Source organism: Alosa alosa, chromosome 9 (assembly GCF_017589495.1).
Source record: "Alosa alosa isolate M-15738 ecotype Scorff River chromosome 9, AALO_Geno_1.1, whole genome shotgun sequence".
NCBI classification, from domain to species: Eukaryota; Metazoa; Chordata; class Actinopteri; order Clupeiformes; family Clupeidae; genus Alosa; species Alosa alosa.
In genome coordinates, this window is record NC_063197.1 from 18448440 (window position 1) to 18465500 (window position 17061).

A 17061-nucleotide genomic window follows, 5' to 3' on the forward strand; every position below is an offset into this window, starting at 1 on the left:
TTTTTCAAAGTTCTCAATGTCTCGTTTTAAATGTCAAGGCCCTCAGAAGTCTACCAATGAAGTATAGAGCTACTTTGAGCCTCGTAAATGGTGTAAAACAGTGATTTATTTGCATGGCTAGGCCGATGCCCGAGGCACCCCCATCGAAAAACTGTTATTAGCATCGGCTAACTAGCGCCAGATTTCTGAGTGCAGGGGACAAGCCGAGATTAGCTATGAGACATACGTTCACACTCGGTATCATGTTTCAACACACTTTAGGTCAATATCACACCAGAATTCTCCTTTAAATCCAATTTGCATAATAATTTGGAACACGATGAATGTATGTTGAGACATTATAATATTAAGAGCCAAGAACAATGTCAGTGCTAGTGTAATTAGTTACTGAGCTTAACTGACCCAAGTTGGGTGTTATGTTTTTACTTTTCGAAACCACATCAATTGTCAACACTGGCAACACATGGCAACACTGATCATGTTAAGCACTCTACCATCTGGAGTGTTTAAAAGTTTAAATGTATTATGTGAATGTATCAGGAACTCCTGACTTTCTATGTTAACCCTTAAAGGAGTACCGTCACACCGGTGTGACGGGAATGTTGGGAAATGAATGTTCTAAAGAATATCTGGGTTCATTGAATTCAACATAGAATTTTAGAACCTTCAATTGTTGCGGAACTTAGAATGTCCAAAAACCTACACCTTTAAGGGTCACTTTACTGATGAAAAAAACAAAGCTGAAATCTATTTAATAAACACAAACATTATTCTTGAATTAGCTACAATGCAAATATTTTAATACAGTATGATGATGTACATTACATTTATGATTTAGTAATTAAAAGCATGAAAGGAATGTACTGTAACACATCAGACATAGCAAAAATAGGCGAAACAAAGGACACAACATGCATGTCATCCAGAACTGGCTACTTATAAAAAGAGACTAATACAAAAACAGTAGAATTACAGTATGTACATCATCATCATAATTTACAGGCATACTACGACCATGGTCACATACAACTGATGGGTGTTTTGATCTATGTCCATAGATCGAGTTATGTTTCTCTGTAAATTCAATTCAATTCAAATGTATTGGTCACTATATGTAGTGAAATGCTTTGTTCACTTTCTCCATGGCACTCAAATACTAAATGACCAAATCATTTGAAACAAGGACAAGACAATGACATTTATTATTATATTACATTTATATTAGTTGCATTTCTCTAGATAACAAAAGTTATCTAGAAACAAGTAGCTCCTTTTACTCAATTGTGTGCTAATTTTACTTAGCCTAATCGTGCTCTCAAGATTGTGCTCTCAATTGAGTAAATTGTGTGCACATTTTACTAGTGTGCTCCTTTGACTAAATTGTGCTCTCATTTTAGTTTTTGTAAAATGACCGCACAATTTAATAAAACGAGCACACTTTGTAGTAAAATGGACAAACAATATACTAAATTGTGCACACACACACAGTCTAGTAAAATGAGCGCAAAATTTAGTAAAATGAGTGCAAAATTTAGTAAAAATGAGTGCACATTTTCTCAATATACAAAAATATCTTGCGATGACACCTCCAGGGCTCTGTAGGCTAATACATAAAAAATCAGCAAACAAACACATCGACTGATCATTTGAATTCTTCATAACTACACATGTAAGTTAATAAGGAAAGACGCATATGAAGGTAATAATTGAGTATTGCAAAATTACCACCCCAAGTAGGCCTATACTGATTCTTAAAAAAGAAAAACACAATAAAATAAGCAAATTAATAGACAAATATTTTTGAAAACATAGTTAAGCTGACAGCTGCAGCATTTTAATTTTATAGTTGTCTGTAAGCCTCGTCGTTGGTTTATGAAGATTCTCAGTGGTTGTATTTCATACATGTGACAAAAAAACCCACCACCAGCTGAGAAACTGTTAATAGTACCATGTTGTGGTCTGCCTGCACAGAGCTCCTGCACAGTGACAGGGGAATGGCACCAAGCTCGTCCCATGGGATGTTCCATGGGATTCCTACACATAGTCCTTGCCAGGAGTCATCTGGGCAGCAGACGATATGTAGCTTCTATGTGAGGAGGAACGAGACAAACTACAGCAGGCCAGGAGCACCCCTCCCAAGATGGACAGGAAAGCTCCACCCCAACCCAAAAACAGGCATGTGCCCAGGGAGTACCTGTGGAAGAACAAAAACATTTATCACAATCCTTCACCCAGATATGTAAGTCTGCAAGAATATGGAAAAAAGTATACAACACATTGATGCTGTATACGTTTTGATGGTAGATACTAACCTGATAGTTAATAACAGGCATTCACATCAATCAAAATTCAATAGTTTTTTAGCCTACCTGAGGTGACCTTCTCTAGCATGATGGAAGCCTGTGATCACATCGTGGGCATACCAAGACACTACTCCTAAGGCACAGACCCCTGCAACAGAGCAGAGAAAAGAATGTATCCTGACAGGTGTTGATTGTAGTGATGACGCAACTGTTGGTCTCTCTGTCACTTTCAACAAAAGCACATAACAATGCCTAAGACCTTCAATGTTCTGTGGTTCTGTGAGTGATATTAATGGAACCATGGGGTCACTGAAAGATGCTGAAAGATATGTCATAGAAGGATTATCTCACCAACACTAATGTGTACCACCTACTTGGATAGTGAGCTGGAAAATTAATATGCACAGATAGGCTCAATTCACATTCGCTGCTGGGTGGAAAGACAAGCTTTTACAAAGGATTTTTAAAAAGATGCTCTATTGTTTGGCTTGAAGCTGTCTAAGACACACAGTTTCAGTTGTCCCAGGATCAAGGTATTGCTGTAGCAGTCCTATGAGAGAACCTACTAAGTGGTACATCACAAATGTGATGACATGTACAGTATAAGGCATCAAGCTACCTGACAAAATGAGAAGGATCCCTCCAATGAACGCCACCTTGTTTTTCATCCGGTTGTCATCATCTACGCACATTGTGCACTTCATGCCCAACACGGCCACAGCCAACCCACACACTGACAATATGATGCTGATGATCATCATGGCCCTGGTCCACTGGACCTCCGCTGCATGAGTCAAAGACACAGAAAGCTAAAGGTTGAAGTGATATACAGATACATGGGTCATTCTATAATTCGGGTACATTTCAAGTGTAGAGAGAAAACAAAAAAAATGGAATGAGTTTTTATCATTAAACTTTTTTAGTCATAGAACAGACTTCAAAGTTAACATGACAAGTATTTGCTGAGCTTAAACTTGTAAGACGTGAAGTATTTATTTGAAAAAATGATGTAGATAACAGAAAAATCTGTCAACTAAGTCTTTTAGTTAAATTTAAGTTATGATAAATTGGGTCTAAAATAATTATAAAGCATTGTTATTGGTGAAAGGTTGTTGTAATTAGCATAATTGTTGATTACATAAAGATTTTTTCTAACTAAATCTTTATCATGGAGACGCGAAATATACCCCATGACCCACATGGCACTGTACTGATGTTTGGGAAGTGTAACTGTGTAAATTCTACCGGGGAGAATCAGACAGGATATGGTATGAAATAGTGAATATTAAAAAAGACCAAGAGAGAGAGGGGGGTCCTTCTCACTATCTCCAATAGCCTACAGTAGGCTAGGCAGCGGGGTAGATGACTTACTCGATAGGTGGAGAACTGAGTCGAACGTAGAGCATTCCCATTTGCCGGTGCTGGGCACTGAGCACTCCATCCAGAGCCCGACGTTGATCATCAACGACTTAAACATCCCCTCGTGTGAGTGACTGTAGGTTTTCCATTCGTTCACAGAAGTGGATGTAATCAGACAGATAAGTCCCACAGAGGCTAAAAAGAAACCGAAAACTTGGACACATCCATTTGCCATGGCAGATCCGAGGGTTTCACGTTATTGTAATTAAATAAAGATAATAAGAACCACAAACCCAAGGGCAAGTGCAGGCCTGCAAAACGTAAATCTGTGTTGTGAATTTCCGCAAAATACCGCCAGAGGAAACAGACTACAGAACCAGGTTTGAAGCGCACTTTTCGCCAGAGAACCGTTAACTTTCACCAAGCTTCTGGTCCCGTTCTGTAGCTTGCTGTCAACGTACTAACTCCAACAGCTGTGTGCCATCCGAAAAACAGCCACACAACTGAGGGGGCAGAACTGGCACTACCACACGCCCACCGTCACAGTTCTTGAAATAGCAGTTTTTCTCGTGAATCTGTTGCTGCAGTATTTTAGTACCACCATTCGCATTTAAAATATCATTTGTAGCCTAGTAGGCTATTATAGGCTATTCGTAACTCAGTTTAGTCTACGATAGATACGAGATATTCACGACGGCATAGAGTTAGGTTACAATAACCACATCAATTCTGATAAAAGACATGTTTGGCAACATGGATCATTTATAGCCTACTCTGCACCATCTGGCATAGTCCATGTAAAATAGCCTATTAATGTGTTATGCGAATGTATCAGGAACTCGTGTTTTTCTATTTTCTTAAATTTACTGATGAAAAAAAAAAAAAGCTGCAATCTGTAATTGTTTAATAAACACACACATCATTCTTGAGCTACAAAGCAAATGTTTTAATACAGTATGATGATGTATATTACATTTATGATTTAGTAATTAAAAGCATAAATTAATCACACAGACATAGTAAAAATAGACATGGCAAAGGACACAACACTCTCACTCCTTCCACAACTAGCTACAAATAAAAAACACAAGACCAGAGGCGGACAGAGTACACAGCTTCATTACTTGAGTAAAAGTACAGATACCCTTTGCTAAATTTTACTCAAGTATAAGTAAAAGTACAACAGTCAGATGTCTACTTGTTCTACTGAAGTACTTGTTTTTAAAAGTACTTGGAGTATCAAGAGTACAAGAGTAGCCTACATTTTCTAAATATTGCAATACTGCCACAGTGCTTACATTTATGTACAGAAACGTCCTACATGGAGTTATGAAAAATGTTAATGTTAATACCTTGGAGAATGTAAAAGGAATTGAAAGTAAAATCAAGTCACTTTCCTATTTTTATGTTGCCAGGGATGGGCAGTATTTCTAATACATGTATTTAAAATACTATTTTGTAATTGAAACACTTGAAGCGAAAACTATCATTAACTTGTTCAGAAAATTGAAATAGTCTGGCGAGGTGGGGCCACAGGTTGGCACATTCCCGGGATGGACCTGCTGTGTCTTCATCCATTGTTTCGTCCATGGTTTCGTCTCTTATCTAAATCTGACCATGGAGTTGACTTTGGCGGAAAACTGAAGGTGATTGCTGATAGGCTGTCCCAATCAGTGGCGCCTGCACAATCCAATCACGTTTGAGAGGGAAACAACAAATTGAGGGTTTCTGAGATTTTTCTTTTTTCCTTTTTTTGTATAAGAAATAACGGGTACTCACGGTTATGGATAGAAATGTAGTGGAGTAAAGAGTACAATATTTGCCTCTCAAATGTACTTGTCATGAGTACTCCCCAAAAATGATACTCGAGTAAAGTACAGATCCCTCAAAATTGTACTCAAGTACTGTACTCAAGTAAATGTACTCCGTTACTGTCCGGCTCTGCACAAGACTAATACAAAAATAGTAGTATTGTACATCATCATAATTTAAATATACGTTTTTTCTTCAGAGAAAGGGACACACTAACTATATGTCCATAGATCAAGTTATGTTCCTCCTACTGTAAATACTAAATTACTAAAACATTTGAAACAAGGACAAGACAATGACTTTTTGAGGCACTTATATCATTTGCAGCAGTGCTCTAAATAACAAAAAGACATCTACATCTACATTTCATTCCTTGTCTATTTCCTAAATAAATAAGTAAAAAATACCCGCAGAATTTTTTTCAAAATAAACTAACATCTGCAAACCAACACATTATTTCGAATTCTTCATAACAGGCACACATGTAAGTTAATTAGCAAAGATAACCTGAAGGTAATCATTGAGTAAAATTACCACTCCAAGTACACTGATTATTAAAAAAAGAAAAACACGATAAGCAAATTAATAGACAAATATTATTCCATTTGACAACATGGTTCGCTGACAGCTGCAACATTTTAATAAAAGTATCCTTCATTTGTTACAGGTTGATCATTATCATTAAATACTGTTTTACTGAGGCTAATGTCTGTAAGCCTCAATGTTGGTTAGTGTATGGAGAATGTCAGTGGTTGTATTTGACACGTGACAACAAATCCACCATCAGCTGAGAGAGTACCGTGTTGTGGTCTGGCTGTAAAGGAGCACCGTGAATGGCACCAAGCTCGTCCCGTGGGATGTTCTGTGGGATTCCTACACATAGTCTTTTTCAGAGGTCATCGGGACTGGAGGTGGCGATGCATAGCTTCTGCGTGAAGCGGAACGTGACAAACTACAGCAGGCCAGAAGCGCCCCTCCTATGAAGGACAGGAGAGCTCCTCCCCAACCCAAAAACAGGCACTTGCCCAGGGTGTACCTGTGGAAGAACAACACACTCAGTGTGGCACTCAGTGACCCAAACATTTACCTTAGTCCTTCACTCAGATATGTACAAGTCTGCCAGAATATGGAAAAAAGTATACAACATCACATTGATGCTACTGTGGAGTATAATGGTAGATACTACACTGACAGTTAAAATAGGCATTCACATGAATCAAAATTCAATTGATTTTTTACCTTTTTTCTTCTGGTTTAGGATTATGGAAATTTGTAATCACACCATTGGCATACCAAGACACTATTCCCAATGCACAAACCCCTGTAACAGAGCAGAGAAAAGAATGTATTGACGTCTTGATTATAGTGTGATGGCGCCACCTATAGTGTGTAGAGATGGCGCCATCTCTGTCACTTTCAACAAAAGCAAATAAAAATGCCAAAGACCTGTAATGTTCTGTGGCGATGCCACAGATTGAGAGATTCAGATAAACGAATCAACACCACTAATGATATCTAGAGTGATATTAATGCAGTGGTTCTCAAACTTTGTCTGTCATCCCTAACTTTGGAGGTGGGGAATTTTCAAGCCCCACCTGACCCCTGATCAACCTGGAAAAATGGTGACGTTAAAGTGTTTTTTGCATTTTGGTACCACGTTACATTTCCCGTCTCCGTCTGCTGGATCAGATGTTATTTTAGTTCATTTGTCAGTCTGTTTATGACTCCAATGTTTGTGTGTGGCTATTTTGTTTTAAATCTATGATCTTCATTGTCAAAAAATAAAGGCATTATTAAAGATAATGTATAACAAAATACAAATGTCCTCCTGTTCATCGCGCCCCACCAGTCATGTCTCTATTCCCCATTAGTGGGGCCCGCCCCACACTTTGAAAACCACTGTATTAATAGAACCATAGGGGCACTGAACATATATCTGACATTTGTGTCATGCTATTTCATGGATGGATCATCTCATCAACACTCTAGTGTACCACCTGAGCTGCAAAAATTAAGATGCACATACACTCAATGCACATTCGCTGTTAGTGTGTTAAGAGAAGCTTTTAGGATTTTAAAAAGATGCTCTATTGTTTGGCTTGAAACTATTAAACAAGACACATTTCAGTTGTCCCAGGATCAAGGTAGCCTATTGCTATAGTAAAGCTTTGAGAGAACCTACTAAATGGCGCATCACAGATGTGATCAAATGTACAGTAAGGCATCAAGCTACCTGACAAAATGAGAAGGATCCCTCCAACGAACGCCACCTTGTTTTTCACCTGCTTATCTACATCTAGGCACAGTGTGAACTTCATGCCCAACACGGCCACAGTTAACCCACACACTGACAGAATGATGCTGATGATCATCATGGCCCTGGTCCACTGGATCTCCCCTGCAGAGTTCAAAGACACAGAAGGCTAAAGGTGAACGTGATATACACGACTAGCAGAGAGGTAATATTTTGTCAGAGGAAATCAAATCAGACAGGGCATATGGCATAGAGAATAATTAAAAAAAAAAAGGCTGCCCTCACATAATATGTCCAATGCAGCAGTCTTGAGAGCGTGGTGGATGACTTACCACGTTGGTAGAGAACTGACTCAAGTGAGTCGAACACAGTGCATTCGAGTTGAGTCACATGCACTGAGCACTTCATCCAGAGCCCGACGTACTCCTTGAACGAGTTCACCCCCTCGTTTGTGTATCCGTTGGTTTTCCATTCATTCACACACGTTGATGTAATCAGGCAGACAAGTCCTACGGACGCTAAAATGCAAGCGAAGACTTGGACACATCCATTTGCCATCGCAGATCCGAGGATTAAGGGTTACTGGAATTAAATAGGCTAAAGATGTAGTAAGAAATGAATGTGTGGGTCTCCGAAACGTAAATCTGTGTAAATTCCCGCTATTTGCGCATACATCCAGAGGAGACAGTCGACAGAACAGGTTCAAAGCGCACTTCTCCCCAAGAGACAATACCGTTAACTTTGACAAAGATATTGGTCCCTTTTTATAGTCTGCTGTCATCTCACAAACTGTAGCAGCTGTCAGACTGAAGAGGCAGAACTGACACTCCCACACACCGTCGTAAGCCTACTTCTCGGAACAGGAGTTTTTTTCGTTGATGTTGCTGCAGTGTTTTTTTTTTGTGCATAACCTACTACCTATTCTAGTATTCTAGTAATCTAAATATTCACCTGAATTAAAAAAAAAAACAGCTGAAAACGTGTCCGTTCTGTACTCTCAATTGAGTTCAGATGTGTATGAGTGTCCGCTGTGTGTTTGTATTGTGAGCCAGAACATCCAGTACAGTGGCACTGCTATAGACAATAATTCTGGGCCCCGACTGGCGCCCCTGATCCAGCAGGCCTACCCTAGGCTATTTATATATATTAGGCCTATATATTTAAGGGATTCCTAAAGATATAGAGATGCCCCCTGTTCTGGTAGCAACAACATGTGATAATTCAAAAACAACTCCAATATAAGATTTTTACCAGCCTGCATTGCAGTGTACCTTGTACCTCTAACATTGTCTGTTTGACACTACGAGAGACATAGCTAATTGAAAATAGACAAGATATTGAGATCAATAACAGATCTAACTCTGATTCATCTTGTTTGGGGACATGCTTTCTGCCATGTAATTTTTAGACGAACTTAGAGTTTAGTCACTGGTGATTTTAGTTTATGTCAGAGGTATGTGTCCATTGTTCAGGATGTAGAAATAGGGGTGATGACAGTGACTCGTTAAGTTCAACAGGAGTATAACATTGCGTGGGCTGCAACTAAGTGCTGACATAAGCTGTGCAGCAGCTGGTCTTGTACGTTTATGTGGCTGGGAAGTGGGAAGGTCCCCACTTTGGAACTAGGCCTACTTCCGAACTGAGAGCGTTCACTTGACAATAACAAACGGGCTATGTTGCTAATGTTCATATAGGTAGCCAGAAGGCTAACATCACATAGTTACTCAAAGGTACTCTGGGAAGTACTGTTCAATATCACAATCACCTGCGCTTATGAGTATAAGTGAACATAAACAAAGAAGGAAATTACTGATTTGGGCCTGGAACAAGTCCATTTTTTATCTTTCACTATGTTGAGTGACGTCAAAACATTCTCCTGGGGGCTTTCGCAAAGCTCCCACTTTAAAGCCCAAAGTTCCCAGTTCAGGTGTGACGTACCCCCCCTAAACTATATAATTCTCCCACTCCAGGTGGTCATGAATGCACCATTGGGCCCAAAGTGACAAGGGGCCCATGGCAGATGAATGGGCCCTACACAATGAAGGTCCCTCAGGTTGGTTTTTATGTACACATACTATTGACAACTATTTAGTTTCTGTTGGTCTTTTCTTGATTCACAAACATTTATGGTTGATCTGTAATGTTTAATGTAACAATTTTCATAATCAATATTTGCCATTATAGTACCAAAATTAGTTTTTACTTTAGTTTTAGCGTTATCATACTAGATGTAAAATAGTTGAAGCCCACACCCAAACTTAGAGACAAAACGAGCAGATTTATTATGAAATATCTTGCATTGGTGCCCAAGATGACTGACATAAGCCACTGATGCAATGGCACATCACACAGCGGTAAAAATAGCCTGGGAAAACAGGAACTCAAAAACAGAGAAAAAAGGCACATTATTGTGATATTCAAGACAACAAATCCATCATCTCAATAGATTTTTAACCCTAAGACCAAAATAAGTCCGAGATTTTTAAACGATTGGTAACAGGAAAACCGGATACCCTGGACACATTACCGTTTTTTTTTTAGTGATGATATTGATTGATAATATTTTACAATCCTGCAGAACTAAAAGGCATTTTCTTTGTCCTACTTCTCAGGAAAATATACCCCTTCAACTCCCAGTTTAAATTTCAGCATTCCCAGTAGACCTGATATGCTCCAGACCAGGCAGGCATTCCTGGAATTGGCCAGAGTTACCATAAGGTTTGAGATGCCTTCGCCCCCCCCCCCCACCCCCACCCCCACCCATGTTCCATTCAGAGGCATGTAAAGCTTTCCCGCCACAACTCAGCAGCTTGGAGGTGGCTTTGGACACAACCCAACACTTGCTGCAGGTCCACACTGATTAAGGTCACATTTTCCTCAGCTATGGCCAGCCATAAATGAGCTAGCTGTGCACACAATAGCAGGAAAGAATGTGACACAGAGGTGCTGACTGAATTTCAGAAGAAGATGAAGGTAATCAACCCAAGTAAAACAAGACTGTAAACAGATGTTTGGCCAAAAACACTTCCACTTTGCTCTCTACTGAGAATTAAACAATACATTTCATTGCTGGGGTGATATCAGGCAGCCTAAACATGCGTACAAACACACACACACACACACAAACACACACACACACACACAAGTCATGCACACGCACACACAAAATCAATGCAATAAAAAAAAAAAACAGAAGATAGATAATTCCTTCAGTACGTGACTTTCTGAACTCTGTGACACAATATGAATCACATAAGTGACTAAAATGTTAGCCTACTTATGAGAACAACAAAATCCTCAATAGGCTACAACCATGTCTTGAAAATTAACCCACTCCAAATAGTTGTCAAGAAAATAGGCAGGATTTCTTATACAACCCCAAAACAGAAAAAGTTGGGACGTTGTGTAAAATGTGAATAAAAACAGAATGTAATAATCTGCAAATCTCTTAAACTCATATTTACTTGCAAAAAGGACACAGGCAGCATATCAAATGTTGAAAATGACATTTGCGCCTTAGCGCCTACAGCATGGGCATCTTGCACATTTGGCAAAGCACAATCAATTCTGAAAGGTGTATACAGGTTTTGAGCAACATATACTGCCATCCAGGCAATATCTATTCCAGGGAAGACCTTGAATATTTCAGGAAAACAATGGCAAAATAAATTCTGCACATATTTAAATAGTATTTATCCATAGAGGAAGAGTCCTTGTGCTAAAATGGCCTGTCTGCAGTCCAGATTTGTCAAATTAGGTGCATAATGGAATGAAAAACATGACTAAGAATACCCCATACTGTTGAGCAACTGAAATCGTGTATTGGGCAGTAATGGGACAACATTTCATTCTCAATACTCTAGCAAATAGTCTCCTCAGTTCCTAAACATTTACAGAATTTTGTTAAATGAAGAGGTGAAGCAGTACAGTGGTAAACATGCTCCCGTCCCAACTTTTTTTGAAACATGTTGCTGGCATGAAATTCAAAATGAACATATATTTTCCATGAAATAGTCCAAATTTTCATTTTCAACATTAAATAGGTTGTCTGTGTCCTTTTTGCTGCTAAATATGGGTTTACGAGACTTGTATATTATCACATTTAGTTTTTATTTGCATTTTGCACAATGTCCCAACTTTCTGTTTTGGGGTTGTATTTGTTAATACTTCCTTTGATGCTTTCGTTTATAGGCTACAGGAATAGAGTAATTCATGCAAATGGGGGGCATAAGGATATAAAACACTGATTCTGAGTGAAAATGATGATCACAATACACTACTAAAATATTGTTGCTTTTTGAATATAGCGGTCGCAGTCACAAACGAGTGAGAGAGTGCGTTATTATCGTCTCCAAAAGTTCCAAAAGGATGCATTTTCAGTCCCATATTCCTGATGACTGTATAATATGGATGAACGCTGTGGGTAGAATTTATTTCTGTTTAGTGTAGGCCTACTATACTGTACTGTTACACTGCTGGTTCTGTTCTGTCCTTGCCTCCCATCTAGTGGATGAAAAATGAAACACTGTCGCACAGTAACACCTTGACACTTCATGTTAAGCTGAAACGACGTGTGTAGCCTATATTATGCGTGCATGTCAGGTGCTCGAACCTTAGTTGGGATTTTCTTTTTCTCCATTCATGGGGTTGCTTGTTTCCCCACATGGCAAACACATGTAGCGTAAAGACAGTTTATAGGCTACTGTTGAAGATGTGAATTGCAAGTGAATAGCCTACAGCATTTAATACTGAGTCTATTGATATATTCACTATCGTCTCATCTTAGCTGCGTGTGAGGGAACCATAAAAATAACCATATCAACCAAAATGACAGGTAATCTTCAGAACGCGTTGCATTTTTTACAGTTCAACACCTTACATTTTGGCGCTGCGCATGGTTGGAGGGTAGCAAATGCTCTGAGACAGCTAATCACAAACCAGTCCGATGTCATTCCTACGCGGGGAAGAGAGCTCAGGGCCAAACTGCCTGCTGATTCACGCCGCGCGCTGGGAATGCTGTGGCTTTATCAAACCAACAAGCACACAGGTGTGTTTGACAGGGAGGGAAAGAGAGATGAGTCTGGGTTTGTTCGTTTATTTCTACATATAGAGTTAAAGAAGAGTTAAAGAAGCAAACCATGCAATGATGTTAAAAGAGTAAAATGTAGGCCTTCTCTCTCTTCCAATGTAAAGCAAATGAAACTAAGACGCGAAGCTTAGCTTAGTGTTTAACATGTAGGCCTAATTTCTGCGAAAAGCTTGGCGAACATTAGGCCTGTATAACGTAATAAGTAGGCCTAGCCTAAAACAGTTGTTAATAATAACTTTAGATCTGTTATTGTATTCTGTAGATCGACTGTGGACAGTAGAGGAACAGTCATGATGTAGTCAAATAGGCCTCCCAAATTGTTGCTTTAATTCAACATATTAAGGCACTCAACCGAATAAGCATGACCAAAATAAAACGGGTGTCTTGTCTAGTGTGCAGTAACACTATTACTGGCAGGCACGACATTGTTAGTGCACTATTGCAACCTGTCGATGTTGATTCACACGCTCATGCCATGCCAGCGCAGGCTACACCGCGACACACCCTGCTGACCCTCTCTACCGGTTTTTCCTGAAGATGTGCCTCCAGCAAGTGTTTAAAAAAACTTGGGGGAAAAAAAGTCAATCGCACGAATTAAAGCAACCAAAAGCAGAAACGCTCCACAGAACAGTGTGTACGCGTCGGTAGACGTTAGCTGCCACACCTGGAAAGCTCCAGCAGGTATACTTTCACAATGCATTTCTTTTCGTTTCTTCCTTGTTTTCAAAGGGTGGGTAGGAAGGTTTATGCTATTCTGAACGACGGAGAGGTGGGTGTGTGTAGTTATTCCATGTTTCAACACGTGAAACAAGTGTTTGAAGCTCCAGGTCTCAGTATGCCTATGCCTGTACCTGCAACCTTGCACACTCACAGGTAAGCAACAAGAACCTTTTCTACAAACTTTCTTGGCAAATGTAGTAGATTGTTTAATTAGTAGCCTAGGCTAATCTTATCTGTCTGCCATACTTAACATGGACAATAAATGTAATTTCTTACACAACACAAGGACTTCCATAGATGTGCCTTACCTGTATTAGGAAACAGGAAAAAGAAAATGCATACATTTCCTTCACTAGATTGATTATATTTAGGGTTTTTATATTGCAAGGCCACGATTCTATCATATGAACATTACTTTGTAAAAATTCATTAAATGGGATTATGTTCAGAAAATAGGAAGATATCTCACTAGTGTGATGAAGAATATGTATAGGGTATGTGAACATGCTGCAAGTTTACATATACTGTAAAATTTCAAAGGCTGTAGAACTTGGATATGTTTGGTGGGCCTATCTTTTCTGAATAGCGCACATGGCAGAAAAGGCTAACTTGCTCATGACAAGACTTGCTGTTATTAAGCTTCCCTTCACAGGTCATTACACAGGCTGCTTATTTGAAGCAATTAAACACTCCTTCTGTTGGAGTCTCAAAAAAGGACCATGCAGACTTTGCGTAGTTAAGCCATAATGCCTCAGAACATTAAATTAATGATCTCATTTCAGGGCAGCAGCAGCAGTCTGCGGAACAGCCTGTGTTGAACACTTCAGAACTCCTTCAGACACTGTTGCACACACAGCTGGAAGCTTTGTCTGAGATGTGCATGTCTGATTTCAGTCATTGTTTCTGGTAGTGTGTGTGGTGGGGGGACCACCCTGGTACTTTAATATGATGTTGAAGTATGGTAACTTCACAAAAAACACATTACAATTCAGGAATAATTTTGTGGAGGACAATATACAGGCACACACAGACTACAAGATGTTTCATTGGTCAAGACACAGACTGCATTTGCTCTCCAGGAAACAGTCAAATTGTGTAAAATAAAAACACTATATATATATATATATATATATTATATTATATTATATATATATATATATATATATATATATATATATATATATATATATATATATATATATTATATTATATTATATAGCACGATGTATTCACTTTTCACAAACACTAGGAGGCAGCATTCCACAAGGAGAGGATAGGTGAAGACAACTTTTCTAAGGGCTGTCCATCAACATTACTACATGCGAGGACCCAGAGACATGCCAGGCATGCAGGTGAACCAGATCTATGATTGGGCAGCCCCACCTATATGGTTCCTCACAGATCTCACAGAAAGACCGAAAGAATACAGGACGCAGCACACACAAGAACTGTTTCTCTGCTAAGCAGCATGACTTTATTGCTCCAAGCAGCCAAAACATTGTTACAATCTTTTTTGAAATCATAACTCACCAAGTAATTTGCTACAGTGTATATACACACTCTAGCTAATGTAAAAAATAAATATGGAAATCACATTTGAATCTTATGATAAAGACTAATTGTTGCAATTTGCAAAACACACGTGATTGTTCCAGAGTAACTGTACTGTATACTACAATAATTTGAACTGGTCTCTCCCACTCATTCCCCAAAACAAAAGAGTATTGGATTAAAAAATTGCACTTGAATTTCACGTTGTCTGCAATGGGAATGATACCAACACCAATCATACTAACATTTACCTCAGCACAGTATAAGAAACACAAGACAAGTATTTTGATATACCGTAACCCCAGTGTACCAAACTTGGGATAAGAGCAGGTTTGTGTGCTTCATGACAGTAAACCTGCATTGTAAAGATAAACAATGCTAGGGAGTGAGAGAAACTGCCCCCAATGTTTTCACAATTGTTCCAACATTTAATATTAGTGCCACCAACAGTCCAATAAAGTCTTATAAACTGATTAGGACACAATGATTGTAGCTCAAACTACCATACTGACAGCAACCATCAACCAGTTAAACCTGATCATTTTCAAATGAAGTCATTTAGCCTGTTGTACTACTGCTGCTGGTTTTGTTACAATATGGCCTGAACAATGGTAGGCTGCATGATTACCTCTGCCAGTGTTTGTCTATGTGCAGATTTACTGAAAAGCTACAGGCCTGATTTTGACATGAAAGTGTAAAGGTGTTGAATGGGTCAAAGTTTGAGAAGACTCCTGTAGTTTCACTTTTGCTAATGTTGTGCGACATGGCGTATGGCCCTGACAAAGGTCTGCATTCTCAGACCCTTCTAGTTGTAAATTCTGATGGTATGCTGTAAACAGTTGATCGAGCCACCATTCAAAAGAACCTACTACTACTACTACTACTACTACTACTTTGTTTTGTGCTCAGCTGATTTTCAATTATTGAATTCCAGTGAAAAATTACGGTTCACATGATTAAGTCCTTGATTTAACCCTGGAGGACTGAAGGTTAATTAAACTGTTCAAGTGATTAAACTACTTCTGAAGTGAGACTCATTCTCTTGCCTACTGAGTACGGACATGACTGAAATCGAAGTCAGCACCCAGAGGATGTGTGTGTCCACCAAGCTCAAGCTGCTTAGCATAAAACATGCACAAGAGTGTGGTGTTGCCACTGAGCTCCAAATGAGCTGATCAGAAACAAACATATACACAAAAGCAAACTCCCAAAGTTAATGGGAAATTGGTTGTGAACTTCTTGTAAATGGATATGTTAAATGGGACAGTTTGCTTAAAAAACATCAGCATAAGGCTAACTATCTTAATTGTAACTACCAAAGATAGTTGGATAACCAGCAGATTAGCTTCCAGCATACACAATCACACCAAATACTCAGCTTTCAGGTCAAAGGGTAAACAGACTGTGTGGAATGCCCCATTGCATATGAATACAGTATAGATGTCCTGTTCAGAGAGTTAAAACAAAACCTCAAAAGACACACCATGCATGAATGGAATGTATTGACAAGGAATCTTTAGAGCTCAATGTACAAGAGGGCCATTGTCATGACAACTAGCGGTCACACCTTGGTCTAGTTACTCATGGGAGGAGAAGGCATGGTTGGGTTGGGTGGGTGGGATTCAACCACAGCTTTATAAGCTAACAATACTATGGTTCATCAGGTATGGCATCCTGGAGAACTAGAATGAGACAGAACAAATTGCTTTGCAAGGGTCAAATTGTGGGAAAGGAATGACACCCACTTCAGGAATGACAACAGTGCTCCATGCCATTGTGAATATACCAGACCCCAAATGGCTGACAGTGCTCCCACTTTCCTTGAGTGATATGAGGCACTGGTGGAATGCTACAAAAACATGGATAGCTCTCGCATGGACATCAAAAAAGCATTAAGTCTGCAGTGTGAAATCCATTTGAGTTTGTTCTTAACTGCCTGAAATGGATAACGGCAGTCTCATACAGTACATGAT

At 39.2% G+C, this 17061-nt stretch overlaps 2 protein-coding genes across 2 annotated transcripts; both read right to left on the reverse strand.

Moving 5' to 3' along the window:
* Positions 1–783: 783 nt before the first annotated feature.
* Positions 784–4120, reverse strand: LOC125300966 (claudin-7-A-like). Its single transcript, XM_048253175.1, has 4 exons — positions 3675–4120; positions 2923–3087; positions 2370–2451; positions 784–2194 (listed from the first exon to the last, which is right to left on the reverse strand). Exons 1-4 carry the CDS (start codon positions 3895–3897, stop codon positions 2035–2037), a joined length of 630 nt encoding a protein of 209 aa, XP_048109132.1. The 5' UTR covers positions 3898–4120; the 3' UTR covers positions 784–2034.
* Positions 4121–5532: 1412 nt separating this feature from the next.
* On the reverse strand, positions 5533–8446 carry LOC125300940 (claudin-7-A-like). The gene is made up of 4 exons (XM_048253130.1): positions 8061–8446; positions 7708–7872; positions 6714–6795; positions 5533–6510 (listed from the first exon to the last, which is right to left on the reverse strand). Exons 1-4 carry the CDS (start codon positions 8284–8286, stop codon positions 6348–6350), a joined length of 636 nt encoding a protein of 211 aa, XP_048109087.1. The 5' UTR covers positions 8287–8446; the 3' UTR covers positions 5533–6347.
* Positions 8447–17061: the final 8615 nt, after the last annotated feature.

Coding starts and splice junctions, on each gene's coding strand:
- LOC125300966 (XM_048253175.1), bottom strand. CDS start 3,897: ATGGCAAATGGATGTGTCCAAGTTTTCGGTTTCTTTTTAGCCTCTGTG. Junction 3,088..3,674: donor CTCAGTTCTCCACCTATCGA/GTAAGTCATCTA, acceptor TGACTCATGCAG/CGGAGGTCCAGTGGACCAGG. Junction 2,195..2,369: donor GCTAGAGAAGGTCACCTCAG/GTAGGCTAAAAA, acceptor GTTCTTCCACAG/GTACTCCCTGGGCACATGCC.
- LOC125300940 (XM_048253130.1), bottom strand. CDS start 8,286: ATGGCAAATGGATGTGTCCAAGTCTTCGCTTGCATTTTAGCGTCCGTA. Junction 6,796..7,707: donor GATCCTTCTCATTTTGTCAG/GTAGCTTGATGC, acceptor GCTCTGTTACAG/GGGTTTGTGCATTGGGAATA. Junction 6,511..6,713: donor CCTAAACCAGAAGAAAAAAG/GTAAAAAATCAA, acceptor GTTCTTCCACAG/GTACACCCTGGGCAAGTGCC.